This window comes from Oryx dammah, unplaced genomic scaffold (assembly GCF_014754425.2).
Source record: "Oryx dammah isolate SB20612 unplaced genomic scaffold, SCBI_Odam_1.1 HiC_scaffold_14, whole genome shotgun sequence".
NCBI classification, from domain to species: Eukaryota; Metazoa; Chordata; class Mammalia; order Artiodactyla; family Bovidae; genus Oryx; species Oryx dammah.
The window spans coordinates 40,503,407-40,528,622 of NW_024070198.1; the positions used below are offsets into that span (position 1 = coordinate 40,503,407).

Genomic DNA, 25,216 nt, shown 5'->3' on the forward strand with positions numbered 1-25,216 from the left:
CTACCCAGGTCTTTGATGTTTTTGCTTTAACCTTTATGAGGCTCTTTCAGCCCTTTTTTGTGCCACCCATCCAGTTCCATGCACTTCAGACCTTCTGATGGATTTGCACTAGTTCACATTTGCTCAGGATGGAATCCATTTGTTACCTGCTAACTCAAATCTTCCCAAATGATCTAATGCCCCAGGTTTTTTTTTCATTTCATTCCACTGAAAATGTCTACTTTGAAGCAAAATGTTCTAACAATGAAAAGGTGGAGGGGGTACTGTAATAAAAACATTAAAACTCCTTTCTTGTCATTACATAAGCAAGCTAACCAGTAGTCAGTTACTGCAAAATATTACCATCAAGACATAAAACCTATGGACAACAAGAGGATAAGAAGAGACTCTGCTTTGTTCTAGGACATTCCTGGGTCTATTTCCTGTGTGCCCCACACCCCTAGCTTCTGACCTGGACTCCAAGTCTTGTCTTCATGTCGCTCAGCTACAGTCACAAGCCCCTAAAAGTTGAGACTTTCTAAAGTTAATTCCAGTTTCTTAAAAGTTTAAAATAAATCTTTAAGAGCTTTTCCTATAACTCAGGTATTTCTTCAAAGTCTTGAATCAGTTATACATTTAAATAGTTATGAAAGAAATGGCTACAGCTTGCCATTTAAGGCCAGGACTATCTCCCAAAGCAAATTCTAGCACTAGTTCCAAATTCAGAAAGTACAAATAAACTAAATGGTCAGCCCTCTTCGGCTTTTACTTGCCTTCTTGAATGCACTTTTAAGTGCTTCAAGAAAACATGTTCAAAATTCTAATTTTTAAAATGACAATATAACATGGTGACTAACTGCACTGCAAACAGCCTTTGTTTTATCAAAGGATTCACAAAATGAATTTAACATTTGGTGTCTTTTAAAAGAGACATTTTTTAAAAAAATTCAATTTGTAATCACTAGACTCCATGAGACTTTTCTTGAAAACATTATTCATTATTTTAAAGGACAAGGATATCACAAATTAAGGAAAATAGTTCAAATATACTTACTAACATTTAGTCAGTATATCATAGTATCACATCTAATTCTCTCCCTCCTCATACCAACTTTACTGACCCGGAAAATTTTCCTTTGGTTTTATTCAGAGATTGGAGGAATTGCCTGGTATTATATTATCCTCAATGGTGAAAAATTGAAAGCATTTCCCCTAAAGTCAGGAACAAGACAAGGGTGCCCACTTCCACCACTACTATTCAACGTAGTTTTGGAAGTTTTGGCCACAGCAATCAGAGCAGAAAAAGAAATAAAAGGAATCCAGATTGGAAAAGAAGAAGTAGAACTCTCACTGTTAGCAGATGACATGATACTCTACATAGAAAACCCTAAAGACTCCACCAGAAAATTACTAGAGCTAATCAATGAATATAGTAAAGTGGCAGGATATAAAACCAACACACAGAAATCCGTTGCATTCCTATACACTAATAATGAGAAAACAGAAAGAGAAATTAAGGAAACAATTCCATTCACCATTGCAATGAAAAGAATAAAATACTTAGGAATATATCTACGTAAAGAAACAAAAGATCTATATATAGAAAACTATAAAACACTGGTGAAAGAAATCAAAGAGTTCACTAATAGATGGAGGAATATACCATGTTTATGGATTGGAAGAATCAATATAGTGAAAATGAGTATACTACCCAAAACAATGTATAGATTCAATGCAATCCCTATCAAGCTCCCAATGGTATTTTTCACAGAGCTAGAACAAATAATTTCACAATTTGTATGGAAATACAAAAAACCTCGAATAGCCAAAGCAATCTTGAGAAAGAAGAATGGAACTGGAGGAATCAACTTGCCTGACTTCAGGCTCTACTACAAAGCCACAGTCATCAAGACAGTATGATACTGGCACAAAGACAGAAATATAGGTCAGTGAAACAAAGTAGAAAGCCCAGAGAGAAATCCATACACCTATGGACACCTTATCTTTGACAAAGGAGGCAAGAATATACAATGGAGAAAAGACAATCTCTTTAACAAGTGGTGCTGGGAAAACTGGTCAACCACTTGTAAAAGAATGAAACTAGGACACTTTCTAACACCATACACAAAAATAAACTCAAAATGGATTAAAGATCTAAATGTAAGATCATGAACTATAAAACTCCTAGAGGAGAACATAGGCAAAACACTCTTTAACATAAATCACAGCAGGATCCTCTAAGACCCACCTCCCAGAATACTGGAAATAAAAGCAAAAATAAACAAATGGGACCTAATTAAAATTAAAACCTTCTGCACAACAAACATATACACAATGGAGTATTACTCAGCCATTAAAAAGAATACATTTGAATCAGTTCTGATGAGATGGATGAAACTGGAGCCGATTATACAGAGTGAAGTAAGCCAGAAAGAAAAACACCAATACAGTATACTAACACATATATATGGAATTTAGAAAGATGGCAATGATGACCCTATATGCAGGACAGCAAAAAAGACACAGATGTGTATAGCGGACTTTTGGACTCAGAGGGAGAGGGTGAGATGATTTGGGAGAATGGCATTGAAACATGTATAATATCATGTAAGAATCGAATTGCCAGTCTATGTCCGATGCAGGATATGGCACGCTTGGGGCTGGTACACAGGGATAACCCAGAGAGATGTTGTGGGGAGGGGGGTGGGAAGGGGGTTCCTGTTTGGAAACTCATGTACACCCGTGGTGGATTCATGTCAATGTATGGCAAAACCAATACAGAATTGTAAAGTAAAATTTAAAAAAAAAGAAAAAAAAAAAAGGAAACTATAAGGTGAAAAGACAGCCTTGAGAATGGGAGAAAATAATAGCAAATGAAGTAACTGACAAATAATTAATCTCAAAATTACACAAGCAACTCCTGCAGCTCAATTTCAGAAAAATAAACGACCCAATCAAAAAATGGGCCAAAGAACTAAAGAGACATTTCTCCAAAGAAGACACAGATAGCTAACAAACACATGAAAAGATGCTCAACATCACTATCAAAGAATGCAAATCAAAACCACAATGAGGTACCATTTCACGCCAGTCAGAATGGCTGCGATGCAAAATTCTACAAGCAATAAATGCTGGAGAGGGTGTGGAGAAACCTCTTACACGGTTGGTGGGAATGCAAACTAGTACAGGCACTATGGAAAACCGTGTGGAGATTCCTTAAAAAACTGGAAATAGAACTGCCATATGACCTAGCAATTCCACTGCTGGGCATACACACTGAGGAAACCAGAATTGAAAGAGACACGTGTACCCCAATGTTCATCGCAGCACTGTTTATAATAGCCAGGACATGGAAGCAACCTAGATGCCCATCAGCAGACGAATGGATAAGAAAGCTGTGGTACATATACACAATGGAGTATTCACTTCAGTTCAGTTCAGTCGCTCAGTCGTGTCCGACTCTTTGCGACCCCATGAATTGCAACATGCCAGGCCGCCCTGTCCATCACCAACTCCCAGAGTTCACTCAGACTCACGTCCATCGAGTCAGTGATGCCATCCAGCCATTTCATCCTCTGTCATCCCCTTCTCCTCCTGCCCCATCATCAGAGTCCTTTCCAATGAGTCAACTCTTCCCATGAGTGGCCAAAGTACTGGAGTTTCAGCTTTAGCATCATTCCTTCCAAAGAAATCCCAGGGCTGACCTCCTTCAGAATAGACTGGTTGGATCTCCTTGCAGTCCAAGGGATTCTCAAGAGTCTTCTCCAGCACCACAATTCAAAAGCATCAATTCTTCGGTGCTGAGTTTTCTTCACAGTCCAACTCTCACATCCATACATGAACACAGGAAAAACCATAGCCTTGACTAGACAGACCTTAGTCGGCAAAGTAATATCTCTGCTTTTCAATATGCTATCTAGGTTAGTCATAACTTTTCTTCCAAGGAGTAAGCGTCTTTTAATTTCATGGCTGCAGTCACCATCTGCAGTGATTTTGGAGCCCAAAAAGATAAAGTCTGCCACTGTTTCCACTGTTTCCCCATTTATTTCCCATGAAGTGATGGGACCTGATCTTTGTTTTCTGAATGTTGAGCTTTAAGCCAACGTTTTCACTCTCCTCTTTCACGTTCATCAAGAGGCTTTTTAGTTCCTCTTCACTTTCTACCATAAGGGTGGTGTCATCTGCATATCTGAGGTTATTGATATTTCTCCCGGCAATCTTGATTCCAACTTGTGTTTCTTCCAGTCCAGCGTTTCTCATGATGCACTCTGCATATAATAAGCAGGGTGACAATATACAGCCTTGACGTACTCCTTTTCCTATGTGGAACTGGTCTGTTGTTCCATGTCCAGTTCTAACTGTTGCTTCCTGACCTGCATATAGGTTTCTCAAGAGGCAGGTCAGGTGCTCTGGTATTCCCATCTCTTTCAGAATTTTCCACAGTTTATTGTGATCCATACAGTCAAAGGCTTTGGTGTAGTCAATAAAGCAGAAATAGATGTTTTTCTGGAACTCTCTTGCTTTTTCCATGATCCAGAGGATATTGGCATTTGATCTCTAGTTCCTCTGCCTTTTCTAAAACCAGCTTGAACATCTGGAAGTTCACGGTTCAGATATTGCTGAAGCCTGGCCTGGAGAATTTTAAGCATTATTTTACTAGTGTGTGAGATGAGTGCAATTGTGTGGTAGTTTGAGCATTCTCTGGCATTGACTTTCTTTGAATTTGGAATGAAAACTGACCTTTTCCAGTCCTGTGGCCATTGCTGAGTTTTCCAAATTTGCTGGCATACTGAGTGCAGCACTTTGACAGCATCATCTTTCAGGATTTGAAATAGCTCAACTGGAACTCCATCACCTCCACTAGCTTTGTTCATAGTGATGCTTTCTAAGGCCCACTTGACTTCACATTCCAGGATGTCTGGCTCCAGGTGAGTGATCACACCATCGTGATTAGTCATGAAGATCTTTTTTGTACAGTTCTTCTGTGTATTCTTGCCACCTCTTCTTAATATCTTCTGCTTCTGTTAGGTCCAGACCATTTCTGTCCTTTATCGAGCCCATCTTTGCATGCAATGCTCCCTTGCTATCTCTAATTTTCTTGAAGAGATCTCTAGTCTTTCCCATTCTGTTGTTTTCCTCTATTTCTTTGCATTGATCGCTGAGGAAGGCTTTCTTATCTCTCCTTGCTGTTCTTTGGAACTCTGCATTCAGATGCTTGTATCTTTCCTTTTCTCCTTTGCTTTTCGCTTCTCTTCTTTTCACAGCTATTTTTAAGGCCTCCCCAGACAGCCATTTTGCTTTTTTGCATTTCTTTTCCATGGGGATGGTCTTGATCCCTGTCTCCTGTACAATGTCATGAACCTCATTCCATAGTTCATCAGGCACTCTATCAGATCTAGTCCCTTAAATCTATTTCTCACTTCCACTGGATAATCATAAGGGATTTGATTTAGGTCATACCTGAATGGTCTAGCGGTTTTCCCCACTTTCTTCAATTTAAGTCTGAATTTGGCAATAAGGAGTTCATGATCTGAGCCACAGTCAGCTCCTGGTCTTGTTTTTGTTGACTGTATAGAGCTTCTCCATCTGTGGCTGCAAAGAATATAATCAATCTGATTTCAGTGTTGACTATCCGGTGATGTCCATGAGTAGTAGAGTCTTCTCTCTGGTGTTGTTAGAAGAGGGTGTTTGCTATGACCAGTGCATTTTCTTGGCAAAACTCTATTAGCCTTTGCCCTGCTTCATTCTGTATTCCAAGGCCAAATTTGCCTGTTACTCCAGGTGTTTCTTGACTTCCTACTTTTGCATTCCAGTCCCCTATAATGAAAAGGACATCTTTTTTGGGTGTTAGTTCTAAAAGGTCTTGTAGGTCTTCATAGAACCATTCAACTTCAGCTTCTTCAGCATTACTGGTTGGGGCACAGACTTGGATTACTCTGATATTGAATGGTTTGCCTTGGAAACAAACAGAGATCATTCTGTCATTTTTGAGACTGCATCCAAGTACTGCATTTTGGACTCTTTTGTTGACCATGATGGCTACTCCATTTCTTCTAAGAGATTCCTGCCCACAGTAGTAGATATAATGGTCATCTGAGTTAAATTCACCCGTTCCAGTCCATTTTAGTTCGCTGATTCCTAGAATGTCGATGTTCACTCTTGCCATCTCCTGTTTGACCACTTCCAATTTGTGTTGATTCATGGACCTAACATTCCAGGTTCCTATGCAATATTGCTCTTTACAGCATCGGACCTTGCTTCTATCACCAGTCACATCCACAACTGGGTATTGTTTTTCCTCTGGCTCCATCCCTTCATTCTTTCTGGAGTTATTTCTCCACTGATCTTCAGTAGCATCTTGGGTACCTACTGACCTGGGGAGTTCCTCTTCCAGTATCCTATCATTTTGCCTTTTCATACTGTTTATGACGTTCTCAAGGCAAGAATACTGAAGTGGTTTGCCATTCCCTTCTCCAGTGGACCACATTCTGTCATCAGAATGGAGTATTACTCAGTCATTAAAAAGAATACATTTGAATCAGTTCTAATGAGGTGGATGAAACTGGAGCCTATTATACAGAGTGAAGTAAGCCAGAAAGAAAAACACCAATACAGTATACTAACGCATATAAATGGAATTGAGAAAGATCATAACGATAACCCTGTATGCGAGACAGCAAAAGAGAAACAGATGTACAGAACAGTCTTTTGGACTCTGTGGGAGAGGGCGAGGATGGGATGATTTGAGAGAATGGCATTGAAACATGTATAATATCATATGTGAAACGAACCGCCAGTCCAGGTTTGATGCATGATACAGGATGCTCAGGGCTGGTGCACTGGGATGACCCAGAGGGATGGTACGGGGAGGGGGGACGGTTCAGGATGGGGAACACGTGTACACCTGTGGTGGATTCCTGTTGATGTATGGCAAAACCAATACAATATTGTAAAGTAATTAGCCTCCAATTAAAATAAATAAATTAAAAAATAAATAAAACGAAGAACAAAGTTCCCATAAGAGCAATAATCTGCTTTGCATTGTTAAGGCTGGTACAGATGGCAGGTGAGAAAAATGCAAATGAGAAAGTTGAAACTGCATAAGCCCTTTGGAGTACTTTCATTACGTTCTTTCATAAGCATTGTCACACTTCACCACCTACTCTTCGGAGGAGAGAGAGATTTTAAGAAGAGAACTTAACTTAGATCTGTGAAATCAGAACTCAGAGTTCTTGACACTAAGCTCAGACTGCATTAAATGACTGCTGTGGTCTGCAAAGAAATTATCTATGCAACTTGAGACTGAGTGACCTAGAAAGGAATTAAGAGAAGAAAACACAAATTATCCTTATTTAAATTTTCTCTAGCATATTCAAATAATAGCTATTTAGAGTAAAATATTTTTTAACAAGCATCTTTGTGTATAGAGTCATCATGCATAGTATTTCAGTCCAAAGTCTGTCCAAGGAGACACATCTGCAGAAAGCATCCATTTGGAAGACAAAGACAGTTACACTGCAAATAGAAGTGGAGAGTTGTTTTAAAAATAAGGCATATGACTATGTGGTTTGCTAGATCATACATGATAAAACAATGATATTATTGTGTGATACCACAGAACAGAATTTTGTTTAGCTCTAGCCAGTTTTCAGTTAAGTAGCTAGCTAGTTAGGGACAGAATATTTGGAGTATTGGATCAATAAAATTACAAATTAGACCCCAGTAAAATATAAAAATATTAAAATCTTGACCATGATTGACAGAAGACTCCTTTAAAGGAACATAAAAATCTGTGCTGCAGTCCTCAGTCTAAATGTATTGTTACAGAGGCAATGGGGAAAGAACCAATCAGACACTTATCAATAAAAAAGCTATATTTCCTACCCAAAGCCCATGTATGTGCACAAACCTAAGAGTAAACGATGACATGAAAACATGAGAAAAATCGGTATTTTAGTTATTATCACTAGAATTAAGAAACAGAGAAGAGGCCTGTTAGCAACAGATAAGCAAAGCCCAGAGAGGTACAACTATAGTGAAATAAAGTGGCTCTAAACATGTACATTTTCCCCCCTTGCCTATGTAGTCCTTGGCTAGAGCCAAAACTTTCCTCGGGCTTTTAATGAGTGAGTACATTATTTCCAATACCTGAATATCATCAGCCAGACCCCAAACATCCCATCCGGAAGCCCTCCACTGAAGCTATCCAGGGTAGTAACTGGTCACTCAAAGATGGCATCTCAAGAGAGTAACTGGGTTGTGTGAGCACATTCCTTGGTCTGACCCCAGCTCTTAGGGCCATGGACTGGGTGTACCCACCAGGGACAATCTCCAGCTCTTCGTAGAGGCCTCTAATGAACTACAGCAGTGAGGTGTGAAGTCAGTCATCTATACAGATCTTTTCTGGGACAGGAATATTCTAATATGTGCTCTTCATCCAGACCCCTTTCTACCTCTAACCAGATGTTTGTCTCATGAATGCAGGTTTAAAAAAAAAAAAACAAGACAGGCATTGTGAGGATGAAGGAAGATGATACATGTTAGGGGTTTAGCACAGTGACTGGACTGAGAAATATGAGTTACAAGAGTCTTAGCTACCATTACTGCTGCTGCTGCTGCTGCTAAGTCGCTTCAGCCGTGTCCAACTCTGTGCGACCCCATAGATGGCAGCCCACCAGGCTCCCCCGTCTCTGGGATTCTCCAGGCAAGAACACTGGAGTGGGTTGCCATTTCCTTCTCCAATGCAGGAAAGTGAAAAGTGAAAGTGAAGTCACTCAGTCGTGTCCGACTCTTAGGGACCCCATGGACTGCAGCCCACCAGGATCCTCCGCCCATGGGATTTGCCAGACTGGTAGCAGAGATGGAGTGACACCTAGGCCCCTCCATCTTTTGGTTCTCCCAGAATAGTGTTTTTCAAATTTTGAGTGGCATTTACAGTTACGGAATCAATGTAATGGACTGTGAATGGCATTTCCTAGAGCATGAAAAAAACTACAAATTAAAAATGTGGGACTTCCCTGGCTGTCCAATGGTTAAGACTTTGCCTTCAAATGCAGAGGGTATGGGTCTGATCCCTGGTCAGGGAGCTGGGATCCCACATGCCTCTTGGCTAAAGGACCAAAACATAGAACAGAAGCAGTATTATAACAAAGTCAATAAAGATTTAAAAAACTTAAAAACAAAATGCTACAGAGCATCAAATGAGAAAGGATGCATATTGTTCAGCATATTTTTGTTTCAGCCGTGTGTGTGTGTATGTGTGCGTGTGTGTAAGAGAGACAGAGATACAGAAGGCAAACAGGTGTTAAGGAAATGTGTATTATGTCACAATGTAAAAGGACATTTCTAACAGTGGCCTAGGGTGCATGCATGCGTGCATGCTCGGCTGCGTCTGATTCTTTGAGATCTCAGGGCCCATCAGGCCCCTCTGTCCATGGGATTCTCCAGGCAAGAATACTGGAGTGGATTGCCATTTCCTTCTCCAAGGGATCTTCCCAACCCAGGGAGCAAACCTGTGTTGGCAGGCGAATTCTTTACCGATGAGCCATCTGAGTAAGTTCACTATCTCAAACTGCTTGGCTGCACCTAAAACTATGGTGGAATTTCAATCTTCTGATCACAACAGTGAGGAAGATTTGGGCTGGCACCTCCCGACACCTCTACTGGATGTCTACAAACACCTTTAATTTATCAGGTCCAAAGTAAAACCGATTATTCTTTTCCTTCTGTGAAAAATCTGCTCAACTTCATGCTTCTCACTTCAGAAATGAAGTCAACATGAACCCAGTTCCTGTCAGAACCCATAACTCTCTTGACAACTTTCTCCCCTCCCCATCATCATCAACAATGAACCAGCCAGTCCTGTACATTCCACTTTTGAAGAGCTTTGCTAGTCTCTCTCTCCCTCTCTATTACCAACCATTCCCACCCTCTCTCAGCCACCAACACCTTTTGCTTAAAGTGCTATATGCAAAACCATTCTGGTTGGTCTTCCTACCTCCAATCTTCACCAAGTCCCATTCATTCTCCACTTGTGAAGTAGAAATGACACTCTGTTGATGTCACTCAGGGCTGAAAACCCTTTCATGGCCTTCCAGTGTTTTCAGGAGAAAAAGCTGAACTCCGGATAATGATTCACAGAGTCCTGCACTGGCAGCTTCCTCTCCTTGCTCGAAGCCCATGGCCATCTCAACTCTAGCAGTGCCCTCTGCTCCTCAGATCTTCTAAATATGTTCTTCTTTGCCTAGAGCTCTTGGATTCTGTTCCTTTTAAAATTCTAACTTAGATCACTTCATCAATTAGTGTTCCATCTCCCACCCCCTGTCCAAATCGGAGCTGAAGACCCTGCTATGTTAACTAACTGCATCATCCATTACCCCCAATATACTATTTTTTTCATTTTACCAAAACAGCTGCAGTCTCCTTTGCTAAATTCCTGAGGGCCAGGATGAGTCATTTACACCCAGTCATAAAGCACAACACCGGACTCAATACTTGTTTGTGGTCCTTACTCTCTCTGCTCTAATGTACCTGGCATGTTCAGCTGACATCAGAGACATGTCACCTCCTTCTGCATCTTTCAGTGTCCCACACGGACCTCTCTGAGGATTGCCTCTTACAGCCCTTGGCCTCACCTGACTCACACTACAACTGTGGCGTGTAGTTCCATGAAGGACAAAAGGTCTGTCTCTAGCTTTCTGTCTTTCAGAGACAGCAGCCTGTTGGGCCACAGAAGCCCGCTCTGTATTTGTACAAGTACAAACTGAAAGTGCAGATGCGTTAACACCCAATGAGACAACCATCAGCCAGGGGACAGGCCTCGATCCCTCAGGTGGCCAACTCTGAGACACGTACCAGAAGGGCTCTCAGAAGGACTGACGTCCAGTCCTTAAAGTGGTAGCTCACACAGTAACAGAACCTACTAGCCTTTCCCTCCTTCCCTAGTTCACTCTCTCTAGTCCTCTACTCCCGTTCTCTAAGACAATTTCTCAAATGAATCATCTGAGTGCAAACCCATGTGTCGGATCTGCTTCTGGAAAGAAATCAGACTAAGACAGTCTCTCTCTTTAGCACTAGAAGCGCTCCGATTTCTATTCCTGTTTTCTTACTGTGCTAGGAGGCAGGTAACTTTATTCTTTCCCTATGTGTCAAAACTGTCTTTCCTATTTTCAGCAAATTTTATTTTATTATTGGTGAACACGCCACAGAAGCATGAACAAGTCAAGTCTGCTCTAAATGAGGTCTATTTCAAATGAATGGCAACTAGGAAAATACATTTCTTACAAGAACAGGAATTCTACCCCAGTTTCCATGTTTACATTAAAAACATTTTGCCAGCATCACATGAAAGAACATTCATAAAATAAACAGACCTCTTCATACCTTCACGTTACAGCTTGCTTATTTTTCTGCAGAGAGAATGTATATTAAACATCCACAAAACAGAATCTAAACAGTTTAAAAGTACCTTGCAGGCAAATGCAGAGACTCCTTCTCACACTGAAGTTGGGTATGAATGATTTCAGAAATTCAGGCTGCTACACTTGCCATTTGGGTCAGTTTCTCCAACAGCCAACAGGCACTGGATTGAGTATCACATGATGCAGGCTCCACAAGGCAGAGTATTCACCGATAATGCGCAAGGCAGGAAGGTGTTCAGTCAACTGCAAATGATTTTAGGGCTGATGACATTCTGGGATATCATCGTTTGCCCTTTCTTTACTTATTTAATCTTTAAGGATTCCATTAATTGTCAGAGATCACTAAATTTCCTGGCTAAGCAAAGTTTTTAAATTCTCTCCTTTCATTGCTGCTTTCCAACATCAAACAAAGTTTAAAAATTTGTTTCTAAATTTGTTTACAACCAGAATGTATGGAGATGGGCAGTGCTTACAGCATTTCAATAATTTTCTAAAGTACCTAGATGAGAGTATTAAAAGAACTCTATTATCACCAGTGACAATAAACTTATTTTTATACAAAAGCACCTGATATCAACATCTTCCAACTCTGGTATGTGTGTATACTCCATGTATAACATATCTAATATCTAGAATTAAGATGCCACAAAGCTCCCTAACAGCTAGAAACAAGCCTCCTTGACACTCCACGGCTTTGTCAGCTACTAGAGGGCACAGACTGAATCCCATTTCCTCTGTTAAGATACACATTTTTACACATTCTAATGTTTCTGAAAACCAAATGCATCTTATAATTCATGGAGTCACAGTCTAATTGGCAACATTGTTTCTTAGTGGTATCTAAAATAAAGGACTAAAACTTGAAGATGTCTCAGTCAACAGAATACAGTTCATCCAGCATTTAAACAGCAGGTATGGGCTTTATTTTTATTCTTTAACTGACATATTGGACAATCCCTTCATGATACAAAAAATGTCAGTTTTCATTCAAACAATAAACAAAATAGCATAGCAAGGTGTCACACATTAGAACCACTAGCATTTATATTCTGAAGTATCATGATATTTTTAAGCCCTTTTAAAATTATACTGAAATAATTTTTATTATTATAGAATTATATATTGAAAACTAGGTGACTATCAAAAGGATTATTTTAAAAATGATTTCTATTACATAAGCAAAAAGAAAGAAATCAGAGAAATACTTCCTTAATAGCTAAATTGAAATTTTAAGTCTGCTTTTCAAACCTTTTCAGACGTATTTCAGTTTCCCTCTGGCCAAGGCTCTAACAATTTTCACTGACTTACTGCTCACACTTACATGCCTTATTGAGTAAAGACTGGCTGGTAAAAATTTGTAAAACAGTATTTTAAAAATTTCTCTGTAAGACTGGCTTTTAAAAAACGCTCTTAAAAATGAGAACAGTCGTTTACAACTGTTGAATTTTACCTTAATGAGTCTTGGCTTCACATTTTAATAGAAAATGCAAATATTAAAACACTATAATACTTTACTCTTATGCATAAATATTGCAGGAAAGACTTGTTTTGCTCCTTAAGTGTCCTCATTAAAAGATCATGCAAACTAGGGAAATGTAGCTTCTAATTTTTAAATCAGGAGTCATGTTAGTGCTATACTAACATTTGAATAAAGAAGGCATATCTTTGAAAAGGAGTTAAGTGGGAAAATACACTAATAATAAAGTGATATATTTAAGTGGAAGGGGATAAACTGGAAAAAATTAGGAGAACGTAACTTTCTACATTTTCCACATCAAAACACATTCCGCAGATTCACCAAATATAAGAGCCAAATTTCCAAAGATATTTTCTTGGTTTGATGCCTGATTTCTTTAAGGGGCTTCCCTGGTGGCTCAAACAATCAAGAATCTGCTGGCAATGCAGGAGACCCGGGTTTGATCCCCGGGTCAGGAAGAATCCCTGGAGAAGGAAATGGCTACCCGTTCCAGTATTCTTGCCTAGAGAATTCCATGGACAGAGAAACCTGACAGGCTACAGTCCACCGGGTCACAAAGAATCGGACACAACTGAGTGACTAACACATGGCTGCTTACACGGTTCTTTATGACATGTAGTAGGCAACAATAAATTCTATCTCCAGCTGGCTACATCTAACAGCACCGTCTTTACTGGCAACAAAGAATTTATGCTTATTAAGTACCTAACAGGGATTCCCTTGTGGCTCAGCTGGTAAAGAATCTGCCTGCAATGCAGGAGACCTGGGTTCAATCCTTGGGCTGGAAAGATCCCCTGGAGAAGGGAAAGGCTACTCACTCCAGTATTCTGGCCTAGAGAATTTCATGGACTGTATAGTCCATGGGGTCACAAAGAGTCAGACATGACTGAGCGACTTTCACTTTCACTTTTTCAATTATCCAACAATCAACATTATTCATTTTGCAACTTCAAATGGGTAGTTCAGTTCAGTTCAGTTCAGTTCAGTCGTTCAGTCGTGTCCAACTCTTTGCAACCCCATGAACTGCAGCACACCAGGCCTCCCTGTCCATCACCAACTCCCGGAGTTCACTCAGACTCACGTCCATCAAGTCGGTGATGCCATCCAGCCATCTCATCCTCTGTCGTCCCCTTCTCCTCCTGCCCCCAATCCCTCCCAGCATCAGAGTCTTGTCCAGTGAGTCAACTCTTCGCGTGAGGTGGCCAAAGTACTGGAGTTGCAGCTTTAGCATCATTCCTTCCAAAGAACACCCAGGGCTGATCTCCTGCAGAATGGACTGGTTGGATCTCCTTGCAGTCCAAGGGACTCTCAAGAGTCTTCTCTAACACCACAGTTCAAAAGCATCAATTCTTCGGTGCTCAGCCTTCTTCACAGTCCAACTCTCACATCCATACATGACCACTGGAAAAACCATAGCCTTGACTAGACGGACCTTAGTTGGCAAAGTAACGTCTCTGCTTTTGAATATGCTATCTAGGTTGGTCGTAACTGTTCTTCCAAGGAGTAAACGTCTTTTAATTTCATGGCTGCAGTCACCATCTGCAGTGATTTTGGAGTCCAAAAAGATAAAGTCTGACACTGTTTCCACTGTTTCCCCATCTATTTCCCATGAAGTGATGGGACCGGATGCCATGATCTTCGTTTTCTGAATGTTAAGCTTTAAGCCAACTTTTTCACTCTCCTCTTTCACTTTCATCAAGAGGCTTTTTAGTTCCTCTTCACTTTCTGCCATAAGGGTGGTATCATCTGCATATCTGAGGTAATTGATATTTCTCCCGGCAATCTTGATTCTAGCTTGTGCTTCTTCCAGCCCAGCGTTTCTCATGATGTACTCCACATATAAGTTAAATAAGCAGGGTGACAATATACAGCCTTGACGTACTCCTTTTCCTATTTGGAACCAGTCTGATGTTCCATGTCCAGTTCTAACTGTTGCTTCCTGACCTGCATACAGGTTTCTCAGGAGGCAGGTCAGGTGGTCTGGTATTCCCATCTCTTTCAGAATTTTCCACAGTTTATTGTGAAATCTGAACTTGAAAAAATTTTACCCAGAGGAGAATGATAAGAATAACAACTTAATTCCAAATCTAAAATGATTTAGAAAGCCACTGTCTACTTAACTATAAGTTATCACTGCAGCACATTTTTAGGGACCCTAGGAAGTTTCAGTACATTTGCTTTTTCACAGGCATTGTTTTCCAGCTGAGGTACATCCTCGAGGGACCATAAGCACAACATTCAGGACGTGATATCAGGCTTGGAGGAAACAAGCAAGCTGGTATGAGCCTGAGCTGTTTCTGAACCTGGCAACTTCACACACAAAGAAAGTCAGAGGGGGACTTGCTTTTTCCTATGGGCATACATGACAGAAACTGCAGAGCTATAGATAGAAAAGGTGCCAGGGAAAAAGGGGGATGGAGTAAAGACAGAAAAGAGACAAATGAAACAACATAAAATCTGGAGGCTCTGAGTTTCAGGGGATGGGGATCAAATTAGGAAAAAGCTTCTTGTACTAGTTTAGATTTCTGGCAGTGCTGGGAAGACTTTAGGTGTCCTAGAAATTCTCTAACCTGGCTAAATGCATAAATGCGCTAAGAATTTAATTCTGCATAAATGCGCTAAGAATTTAATTCTGCATAAATGCAGAATTACGTGCTATTATTTTTTATGGTAAATTTAAATTTGATATCCTAATAATTTACTAGTTACCTTATAGAAAAATTAAGAAATTTCTTGCAAATATTTCAAAACGTGTACAAAAAAAGAGAGTGAAAGCTAATCTGTGATAAAATATATGCTTCTGTAACTATAAGTGGAAAGAGAAATAAAGCTGATTCTCATCAGCACCTCTGAAATACAGAAAGTACTTATACAAATATTACACTGTAACATTTGAATTCAAATTATATTTCTGATTAAAAGACATCATTTTTGTAATAATATCCGAGGGGTCAGTGGTGAAGCATTCAGTTACGTTCTGAGCATAAAATAAGGTAACAGGGAAACACAGAGTAGAATAGTGCTTGGGAAAAAGCATATGCTCAATAAAGTTTTAATTTTTTTAATAAATCTGGAACCAAAAGGATTTTACTACCAACAAAAATAGTACTCTCAACTGAGGGGAAAAAAAGCACAACGTCAGAGCTGTGAGTTAAGTTTTATTCGGGGCAAAACAAGGAATACAGCCCAAGAGACAGTATCTCAGAGAGGTTGGGGAGCGGTCAGTAGTAGGTGTGATTCTAGTGAAAGGGGTATGCACAGTCAAGCACACATCTTGTAGAGGTTTGTTGCTAGTCGCAATGAGGAGATGTCTCTGTTACTGATTTTAGTGCTTTTCTAGATTTGAGGAGATGCAAAAATTGGGCTCCATTGGGATCATAAAAATATTCTCCTAAAAATATCTAACTATCTGAAAAGCCTGTTCTGCCCATTTTTCGTAGAGCACAGAATGCCTCATTCCTGATCCTGAACTCCTTTCAGGAGTGTTGAAAGTCAGTGGCTACAGAATTTTGTAACTTAATCCTTGTAGAGGCAGTTGGCAAATGCCAATTTTCAGTTGGCAGTACAATACTCTGCAACATTAAGAATCAAATCAAATCACAGCTTATCATGGTTCTCAAACCGACTCCAAACCACTTGGTTGACTCTTTCAGTGATGCTTGTGAAGTATCTGTGTTAGATACTGTCTATCACGAAAGCAGCGGCATCTGTTTGGTGAATCATCAACCATATTAGTGGTCAAGTGGTTTTTACTAAAAGTAAGAAGCAACACAAAGTATTAAGAATAACTAAAATAAAAGTGTGAAGCATGATTTGTTTTTTTTTTTAAATACAAATAGCTAAGTACACAGAAAAAAAAAAGATCAGAAGATCATAAAAAAATTAACAATGATTGTTGCTATACTATGGATCATTTTATTTTCCTTCTTAGTAGTGGTTTTATGCATTTGAACAATTTTTCTACTAGTGTTTCCAGTAAACATTTTTAAAAGTAAGTTAATCCAAAAAAGTAACAGGTAACTATGATGCAAAAATTCTGGTCTATACATATCCAACTATTAATTTAAAACAACCTACCATGTTTACTTAAAAATCATTTGAGGAACTTTGGAAATTCCTTGTTTAGAGGAGACAGAGATCTATTTATGAACAAAAGAACCTCTTAAAAATTTTCCAAGTTACTTTACTTTGCCAGCCCCTCCCCCCACGGTACTGTAAAGCAGTGAATACAATAGGTTTTTATCAATGAGTAGGCTTCTTAGCTGAGCAGATAACCAAAGAACCCAAATCCCCAAAACGTGTGGGGTTGGAGGAGGGTGGGTTGAGGGCAGGGAAGAACAGAATTTCCAGACATTCTCAGCAATTCAGAGTTGAGGAAATGCAATTTTTCTTGCAAGTAGCCACTGATGCACTTGTAGCCAAAGACTGTCCCTCAGACACCCATGGTGATCAGCTGTGCCTTTTGCAGAGAACTTTACTGAAACAGCTCAAAGGGGGAACAAGATTTTAGCGAAAAAAGCTCCACGCCGACCAACAATATTGCCCATGTTTAGCTCTGTATTTTCTGAGTCAAGGTTTGGGTCATGTAAAAGTAAAGCTGGCTCCAGAGAAGAGAGCAGTTTTTCACAGATTGCCATTTAAATCTCAAATGACCATGTTTCACAGCATGCTCAATACATTCCAGCATGTAACTGCATTTTAATTTCCTAAAACCACAGGTTATAAGTCTGATTTCAAATAGTGTCTGGACTGTGATATTCAATACTGATAAAATTATACAGTGTTCTTCAGAAAGTCCCAAAGATTCGGCATATGGAAAAGGATCTTCATTTTCTTTGAAGCACTACTATCAAAGAAATTAACTCTTCTAACTTTTGTGAATGAATCCTAAAGAGTGAATATTAAGAGCTGAAGCTACTACCATAGAAATGGAACTCAGATTACAGGAAAGGAACATGCTGTATATTCCTCACTCACCAGGGTACAGTACATATCACGTGACAAACCCGCATATGTGAGACTTTACATTTTCTTTGCCATGAAATGTTTATCGGTGCTTACTTTGGAAAATGAATTCAAAATATACTGACATGAATGAATCATTATATTTGATTGTCCATTTGGTACACAGAAATCATTCAGTCACCTTTTCAATTTTATAGAACAGGGAGAGCCTTTTGACTGCTTTAACCTCCCAAGTATATGTAAGAAGAGAAACAGTCTTTAGAATAGATCAAGAGAGAAAAAGGGAAGGTGAAGTTGTGTCATGAGTTTGGGAGTCAGAACCAATTTAAGATGATACTATTATTCAGTTGGAAGGAATTTATAAAGACAAATTTTTACATGTAAACATGAAACAACGCATTAAGATGGTCAGCAATTTTCACCACAGAGACTGGCTCTGACCTGCCCTTGAGAAAAGATAGGGAAAAATTTTTTATAAGAGGATAGAGTGGTTAAGTACAGTTGACTTTGAACAACATGGGTTTGAACTTCTTGAGTCCACGTACACTCAGAATTTTTTCAATACTGAAGTACAACACAATTCAAGGTTGGTTAAATCCAAGAATGCAGATAGAAAGGACCAAGTCTAAGTTATATGTGGATTTTCAACTGGGTGGAGGGCTGGTGCCTGCCCCTGGGTTGTTCAAGGGTCAGCTGTATATGCTTTCCTCTAAAATACTATTGGCTTTTATTTTGAGCCTGATTCCAAAACTAATTGACAAATTCAGTACATTTGTTTTTAAGCAACAAATCTATTTCATCAATGAGGTAGAACTTAGAATGAAATTCTGATCAGTAATTTAAGCTGAAGGAACTACAAAGCTTTGGGTGCTCCACAAAACTAAACGTCTAGAAAACACGGAGCTAACCGTATGGTGCCTAGCAAATGGGTCCCTCCAGCTGTTCTTGTGTAAGAAGTGCCCACTCTTGAATTTATAACAGCTTTTTCCACGAGTTAACAAAATACACGGGTACATAAATCGATTTTTTTAATGAAACCTAGTATGTAAATTAAAAAAAAAGACTGCATTTCTCTCCTTGTCCTCTATCTTTATATTTATTTCATCCAATTACTTTCTTCTTTTCCCCTGACCTCTCTCTCCATTTCTCTTTCCTTCTTTTTCCCTAAACTTAGACTAGACCACAGGTGGCTAGTGGGAACATGTGTGTATTTTTAAGAAGTAAGCACAGGGCATCTCCTCTGGTGGGCTATATTGACAGAAAGGTCAATGAAGCACACACTGAAATATCTGGGAACTTCAGTCGGGGGGGAAGACACAGACAGCAACTGAATGGATCCATCACAGAGCAAGAGAGCATCACGACCACAGCGAACACACAGCGAGGGTAGGGAGGGCTGTGGGGAGGGGAACTGCTGTGAACGGGAGGTGGTACTCAGAACCCGGAAGTGAACAGACCTCCATATCTTTTCTCTGAGAGAGGCTTCAGGGCAAAAAAAGGCAAACGCAGAAGCAGCATGTGGCATACACAGGATGAGGCATGTTAATTGGCCTAACAATCACCAACACAACAAGAGGGGGGCTTTGTTCTCAATGTGACTGTTTTAATCTCTATTACAGTCCAATATGAAAGATCTTATTATCTTGATTGTGAAGGCCAGGAATCTGGGGCCAGAGAGATGATGAAATTCCTGAAGAATACCCAGTTTACCAGCTGATGATGGAGTTAGGTGAGAAAACAGGAAGTTTGGCTCCCGGGCTGTACTCTTAGTGACTTTACCTGCTACCAGTGCACAGTATCCAAAGGAGAATATTGAGAGAGAAAATACGGCTGGGGTTATTCTGGGCAGGAGTAAGAAGAAAGGACAGAAAAGAAGACCCACCAAAGATGGCAAGAAGTCAAGAAAGTATCATCACAAAAACCATCGCAGCTGCCTGGGCCCCTGTGAAACCATTCCACAATGATATTCAGTCCAACTGGGCAATACTTCTATCTTCTTGACACTGGCTAAATAATCCAGTGAACAATTCATACGCACTGTGATAGTGGTCAAAGTAATGGATAATGGTGTCAGGCCTCAAAGCACGTGAAAACTAACCAAAATGGAAGAAGCTGGGTCAGTAAGCAGCACAAGCACAGGAGGCTTCTGCATTTCTTTGCAAAACCATGACTGTGAATGTTTGACTGCTTTGTGTATGTACGCACATGTAGTGTCTCTTATTTTAGAAACACACACACACATGTCTGTGCACAGGCACTCACACACTCTCTGTAATGTTTATATCAAAAGTTATTGGACCCCATCAAGGGCCACAGTCACACATGAGGACTGAAACAGAGCCAGTGATTTCTGGCTGAGCTCCATTTCAAACATACCTGCTTCCGGGTCCTGGTTGAAACGGCAGTACTTGGATTTCTCAAGTGAAGGCAGGCATTGCTCAATGGGAACCCAAACATACGTCTCAGGACACAGCAAATCTGACGGTCTGTACTGACCCTAAAGAGAAGTGAAGAAAAAAGGCACTGACATCACTAACACGGTGACTTCCTAGTCGCAAGGCTCCAGAATTCCAGGGGAAGTATTACTCACAAGTTTAAATGAAGTCAACCAGGAACAGCTTTACTGTAAACACTAAACAACCCTATTAGTAATTGTTTTCCTAGCTCAAGAATGCACATTTGAAGGCTCTCAAACTCATGTATCACCCTTTGGGATGCCTGTGTTGACTCAGAAGATCTGAATTTCTACTTTCTTTTGGGATAAATATATGATTCCTGCTGAGTTGACTGCTAAGAATACCCACTTCCAAATTCAAGTGGATACAAGTGCTAGTTGATAAGTGACATTTTGTATTTGAGAGCATCCGGTTTATACATGAAATAAATTTATTTTCCAAAGTAGAATTTCACTACCCTTAGTCAAAATTCTTAAATTCATAAGCTCAGCTGATAATACTGATACCATTCTAATGCACTGAAAAGTACTGTCTGGTCAACATGCTTCCATGAGACTCATAAATAGACTATATAACAGATACTAAAGAAAAAAAAAAATCATTCCTTTAAGGGTAGTTTGGTAGCCAATTAACAGAGGATAGTACAAATTATATGAAATCATTCAGTCAAAATTTTCAGAAATATTAAAGTTAATTAAAATTCCAAACATCTCTTCTCTAAATTTTAACATTCAAAATTCATCATAGAGGTTAAATCTAAACATTGGTTTTCCATTTTTTTTAACTACAGCCCATAGCAAGAAATACATTTTACATTATAACCTAGAGTAAACCTATATGAAAATATAAAACCATTAATAGGAACAAATCTTTTACTATATAATGCTTACCCATGTTATGTAATCCTCTGTTTTCTATTCTATTTCATTTTTTTTTAAAAAATGATGCTCTTGGACCATTTAACCACCAAAACTGCTTTCATAAACAGCAAATGGGTCACAAGCTCAGAGTCTGAAAAACACTACCTAGTGCAAACCTCATGACAAAGACTACTGCTGCTAAGGGCACACACTGTTACACAGCTTTGAGTCAGAAAGGTGCTCTATAACTTAGATTTAAAATGAACACCACACCCTCCCAGCATTCAAAACACTCAGCAGTCTGTAAGATAATGGAGAGATTATACATAAAATGTACACAAACAGATTAATTACTGCTTTTGAGATGTTGGAAGAGAATTCAAGGAGGATATGAAGTTTTAATGGGGACTTAGATTGACTGGCTAAGTCTGGGACAGGCTGAAAAGGAATGACAACAATCTAAACAAATATAACGCTGGGAAACAGAGAGCTGCAGAAATAGAAAGGTAGGTCGTGGATCAGCTTCAGAAATCATGTTCTAGACTTTATTCTAGATGAAATGGGAATGCTTGCTGGCTAGGACAGAAGGCAGAGAGTATGAAGACCAGACTCAGGTCTCTGATTCTGATCTTCCTGCAGTGTTCACAGTATTGCTGATGCCTTACTGCCTCAGAGCAGTAAAGGTCACCCAGACAGGGCAGGTCCAGGTGGACACACTCACCTGATATTAAAATTCATAACACATGGTTATTTAGAAATGAATTAATGATATACTTAGGAAGTACAGTAAAGCCAGTTATTCAATTGATACCTACCTTATCAAAAGTAATGTCATTCTCTCCACCAATTCACAGTTTTATTGTGGAGGGACAGTATGACGCAGCACTGTCCACGTGAACAAATGTGAACACTAGACAGCAGTCTACAGCAGTGGTTCTAGAGCTGCCCCCTTCCCTTTTTTGCTTATAGACTATTTCGAGAACCTACTGGCACTAGGGGGGAGCCGAACATATAAGCTAAAGAAATTTTTTTAAAAGGATGAACTTTTCTTGACTTTGGAGTACACAAAGATTCCTTGCACAAAAAGCTTATAATAAGTATAAAAGAAAAAACTGATGAATTCGATTGCATCAAAATTATACCGCCTTCAAAAACTTATTAATAAATAGGCAAGCCAAAGATTGGGGAAAATATTAACAAAACTTGTATAGACAACATATTTGTATCCACACATATAAAGAATTTAACAAGTCATTAATAAGAACAATCCAAGTTTTTTAAAAGGCAAAAAGACTTAAACATTTTGCCAAAGATATATGAATGTCTAAGAAATCTTACATCAGTTACCAGAAATGCAACTCAAAACTACAATAAGATTCCACTGAATTCCCACTGCAATGGCTCACCACAATTCCCACTACAATATTTAGAAGACCAAGTTCTGTCAAGGTTCTGGATCATCTAGAACTTGAACATTGTTGGTTCAAAGTGGCATAACCATTCTTATAAACACATTATCTCTGCCTATGTCCAGGATAAATTCCTTGAATTGGAATTGCTGGGTATAAGGGTTTTAAGTTTTATAGCACAAAACGATTTCCCACAGAAGTTGTGTTGACTTATACTTCCATCAGCAATGGTATGCATGCAAGTGCTAATTTCCCCATATCCTTATCAACAGTGTACTATTGAAACTTTCCATATCTGCCAATATGAGAAGTGGCATTTCACTGCGGTTTTAATTTGCATTATGAATCATTCCACATGTTTAAAGGAATTGGTATTTCCTTCTCTATAAAGCTGGCTCATTTTGTTGTTAGATTTACGGTCCTAGAAATCAAAAAACTCTTTATATATTAAGGAAATTAACCCTTCATTTGTTAACTATGTTGTATTTTCCACCTTTGTCTTTTGACTGTGTGTGCTATGCTCTTCTGTCATGCAGAAATCTAGTAAATGGTCAAATGTATAATTTTCTTTTAAATGGCATCTGGGTTTTGTAATATAAATAAAAAGGCCTCTATCATTCCAAGACTATAAAAACATTTTCATGGTTTTTCTCTAGTACTTTTATGGTTTCACAATTTTACATTTACATTTATGCTCCACCTGGAATTTATTCTGGTGTAAGGTAGAAGACAATTCAACCTAATTTCTTTCAGATGTTTACCAAGTGGCCTCAAGAGCATTTTTTAAATAATTATCATTTTCCCTGATGATTTAGAATTTAAAATGTCTTTGATAACGTACTGAATTTCCAATTATATTTAAATCTCTTTCTGGACTTTCCACTTATTCTGTTATACTTGTCTGTGTACTCATATACCAGGGCCATATAGTTTTAAATATTAAAGTTCTATATTATATTTTAATATAATATCTGGTAGAAATAATCCCCTCTTATTGTTCTTCATTTGCACAATTTCCTAGTTCTTCTTGCTTAATTATTCGAGGATTGTTTAGTACAAAAGACCACCAATATGAATAAGGAAACTAATAAAAATGGATGGTATATCTTGCCTATTGTGATGGCACAATATAAAAGAGAACCCCAAGAGAATTCCTAGTAAGAGGAAAATATATCATTCTAAGTTAAAAAAGAAACAAGAAAAAAAGAAACCCAAAATATACAAATGACACCATTTTCTAATTTAAGGCAGAACTAAATGCTGACTAAGATGCACAGATGAAATTCTAGGGGGAAATCAGCCATCAACTGTGAGTCTTTAAGACAAAAACAGACATATTCCATGCAGATATGCTGATTCAATAGCAGCCACCTGAACCCAGTGCCTGGATTTAACAATGATGCTGACAATAAAAAATATTCAGTCAATGAATGCTAAATGACTCCTGACTTTGTGACAGGCACCAGATGCTGGGAACAAAAAGATGAACAAATTGGCACATCTCTAGATAATTCACAGTCTACTGGGAGTTACTGACCTGGAGAAAGATAAAGCACACATAAGAATGTATTAAGTGTGATCAGGCACAACTGTCCAAAGTTCCTAAATTTTTACAATGTTCTTTTAAGGCAACACTTGCTTATAATAGATATTTTATTTTTAACTCTTTAAATACTCAGGTTATCTCACTGAAAAGCCATAAATGTATACATTGTAACTTCTGATTATTTAAAATCAAAATTTTAGATTAGGTAAAAACATTATTTTTCTCCTAAGTACAGGCTTATTTCAGTGTTTCAAATATTGTCTCAAGCCATCAAAGAATGCCAAGAATTTTATGAAATAAACCACTTTGAAATGTTATGCTTTCTAAACTTAAGACAGTAGAGAGTTACGTGACTGAACTGCTTAAAGTTCAATCTAAAGTTGCCATCACACAAATGGAAAATGCAGAGGCTTGAAAGCTGCCCTGACTTTCCAGCTAGTGTAAGAAAATGAGAAAGGTCTGTATTAAGAATGCAATTACTTAAGGATTTGGACATACTTCCCCATGGTCAGAAGGAAAAATATTTAATCAACCTCTAAGTACATTCATTCATATTGGAACAATGAGGCAAAAGCAGATTAATCTTCTCCTAGGGTGCTGACTTTCTGTAAATAAGAAATCTGAGTTACCACGGATTTTCTAAAGTACTCAAAATTTTGAAAATGTAATTGGTCTGACAGGGCTTATCTTACAATTTTTTAGAACACCCTTTCCGTTTGATCTACAGGTAAGAAGATGAACTCAAGATTTCTCCTTACCCCTACTCCTCCCCCAACCCCCTCCACCCCAAAACAACCCCAGTCAACAAGGACAGCACCACATGAAATCTTACCAAGCAAGGGTCCCTAAGAGCAAAGGTTACAGGAGAGGATGATGCAGTTCAAGACAAGAAGCCTGGAAAAGGCAAGAGCTGTCTGCTAAAAAGCCTCAACACAGACAAGGAAATGCATGGTTTTCTTTATTAAACACTTCTTGTGAGGGGTAATTACCCAATCCAAAGTCCTCAAAGAGAAATAAGTTCAGCAAACTGTGATTTATAACTTCTGGAGCAGTCCACAAACTGGCATTGTGTCAGCACTAGAAAGCAAGCAAACAAGGTGGCCC

At 38.9% G+C, this 25,216-nt stretch overlaps 1 protein-coding gene across 4 annotated transcripts in view; it reads right to left on the reverse strand.

Moving 5' to 3' along the window:
* ATE1 (arginyltransferase 1) overlaps positions 1-25,216 on the reverse strand; it is a 165,213-nt gene that overhangs the window by 26,367 nt on the left and 113,630 nt on the right. For all 4 annotated transcript variants that reach the window (XM_040254903.1, XM_040254905.1, XM_040254906.1 and 1 more), the window contains exon 11: positions 20,218-20,338. In XM_040254903.1, the coding sequence (XP_040110837.1) occupies positions 20,218-20,338 (121 nt within the window). The remainder of the gene's footprint in view (positions 1-20,217; positions 20,339-25,216) is intronic.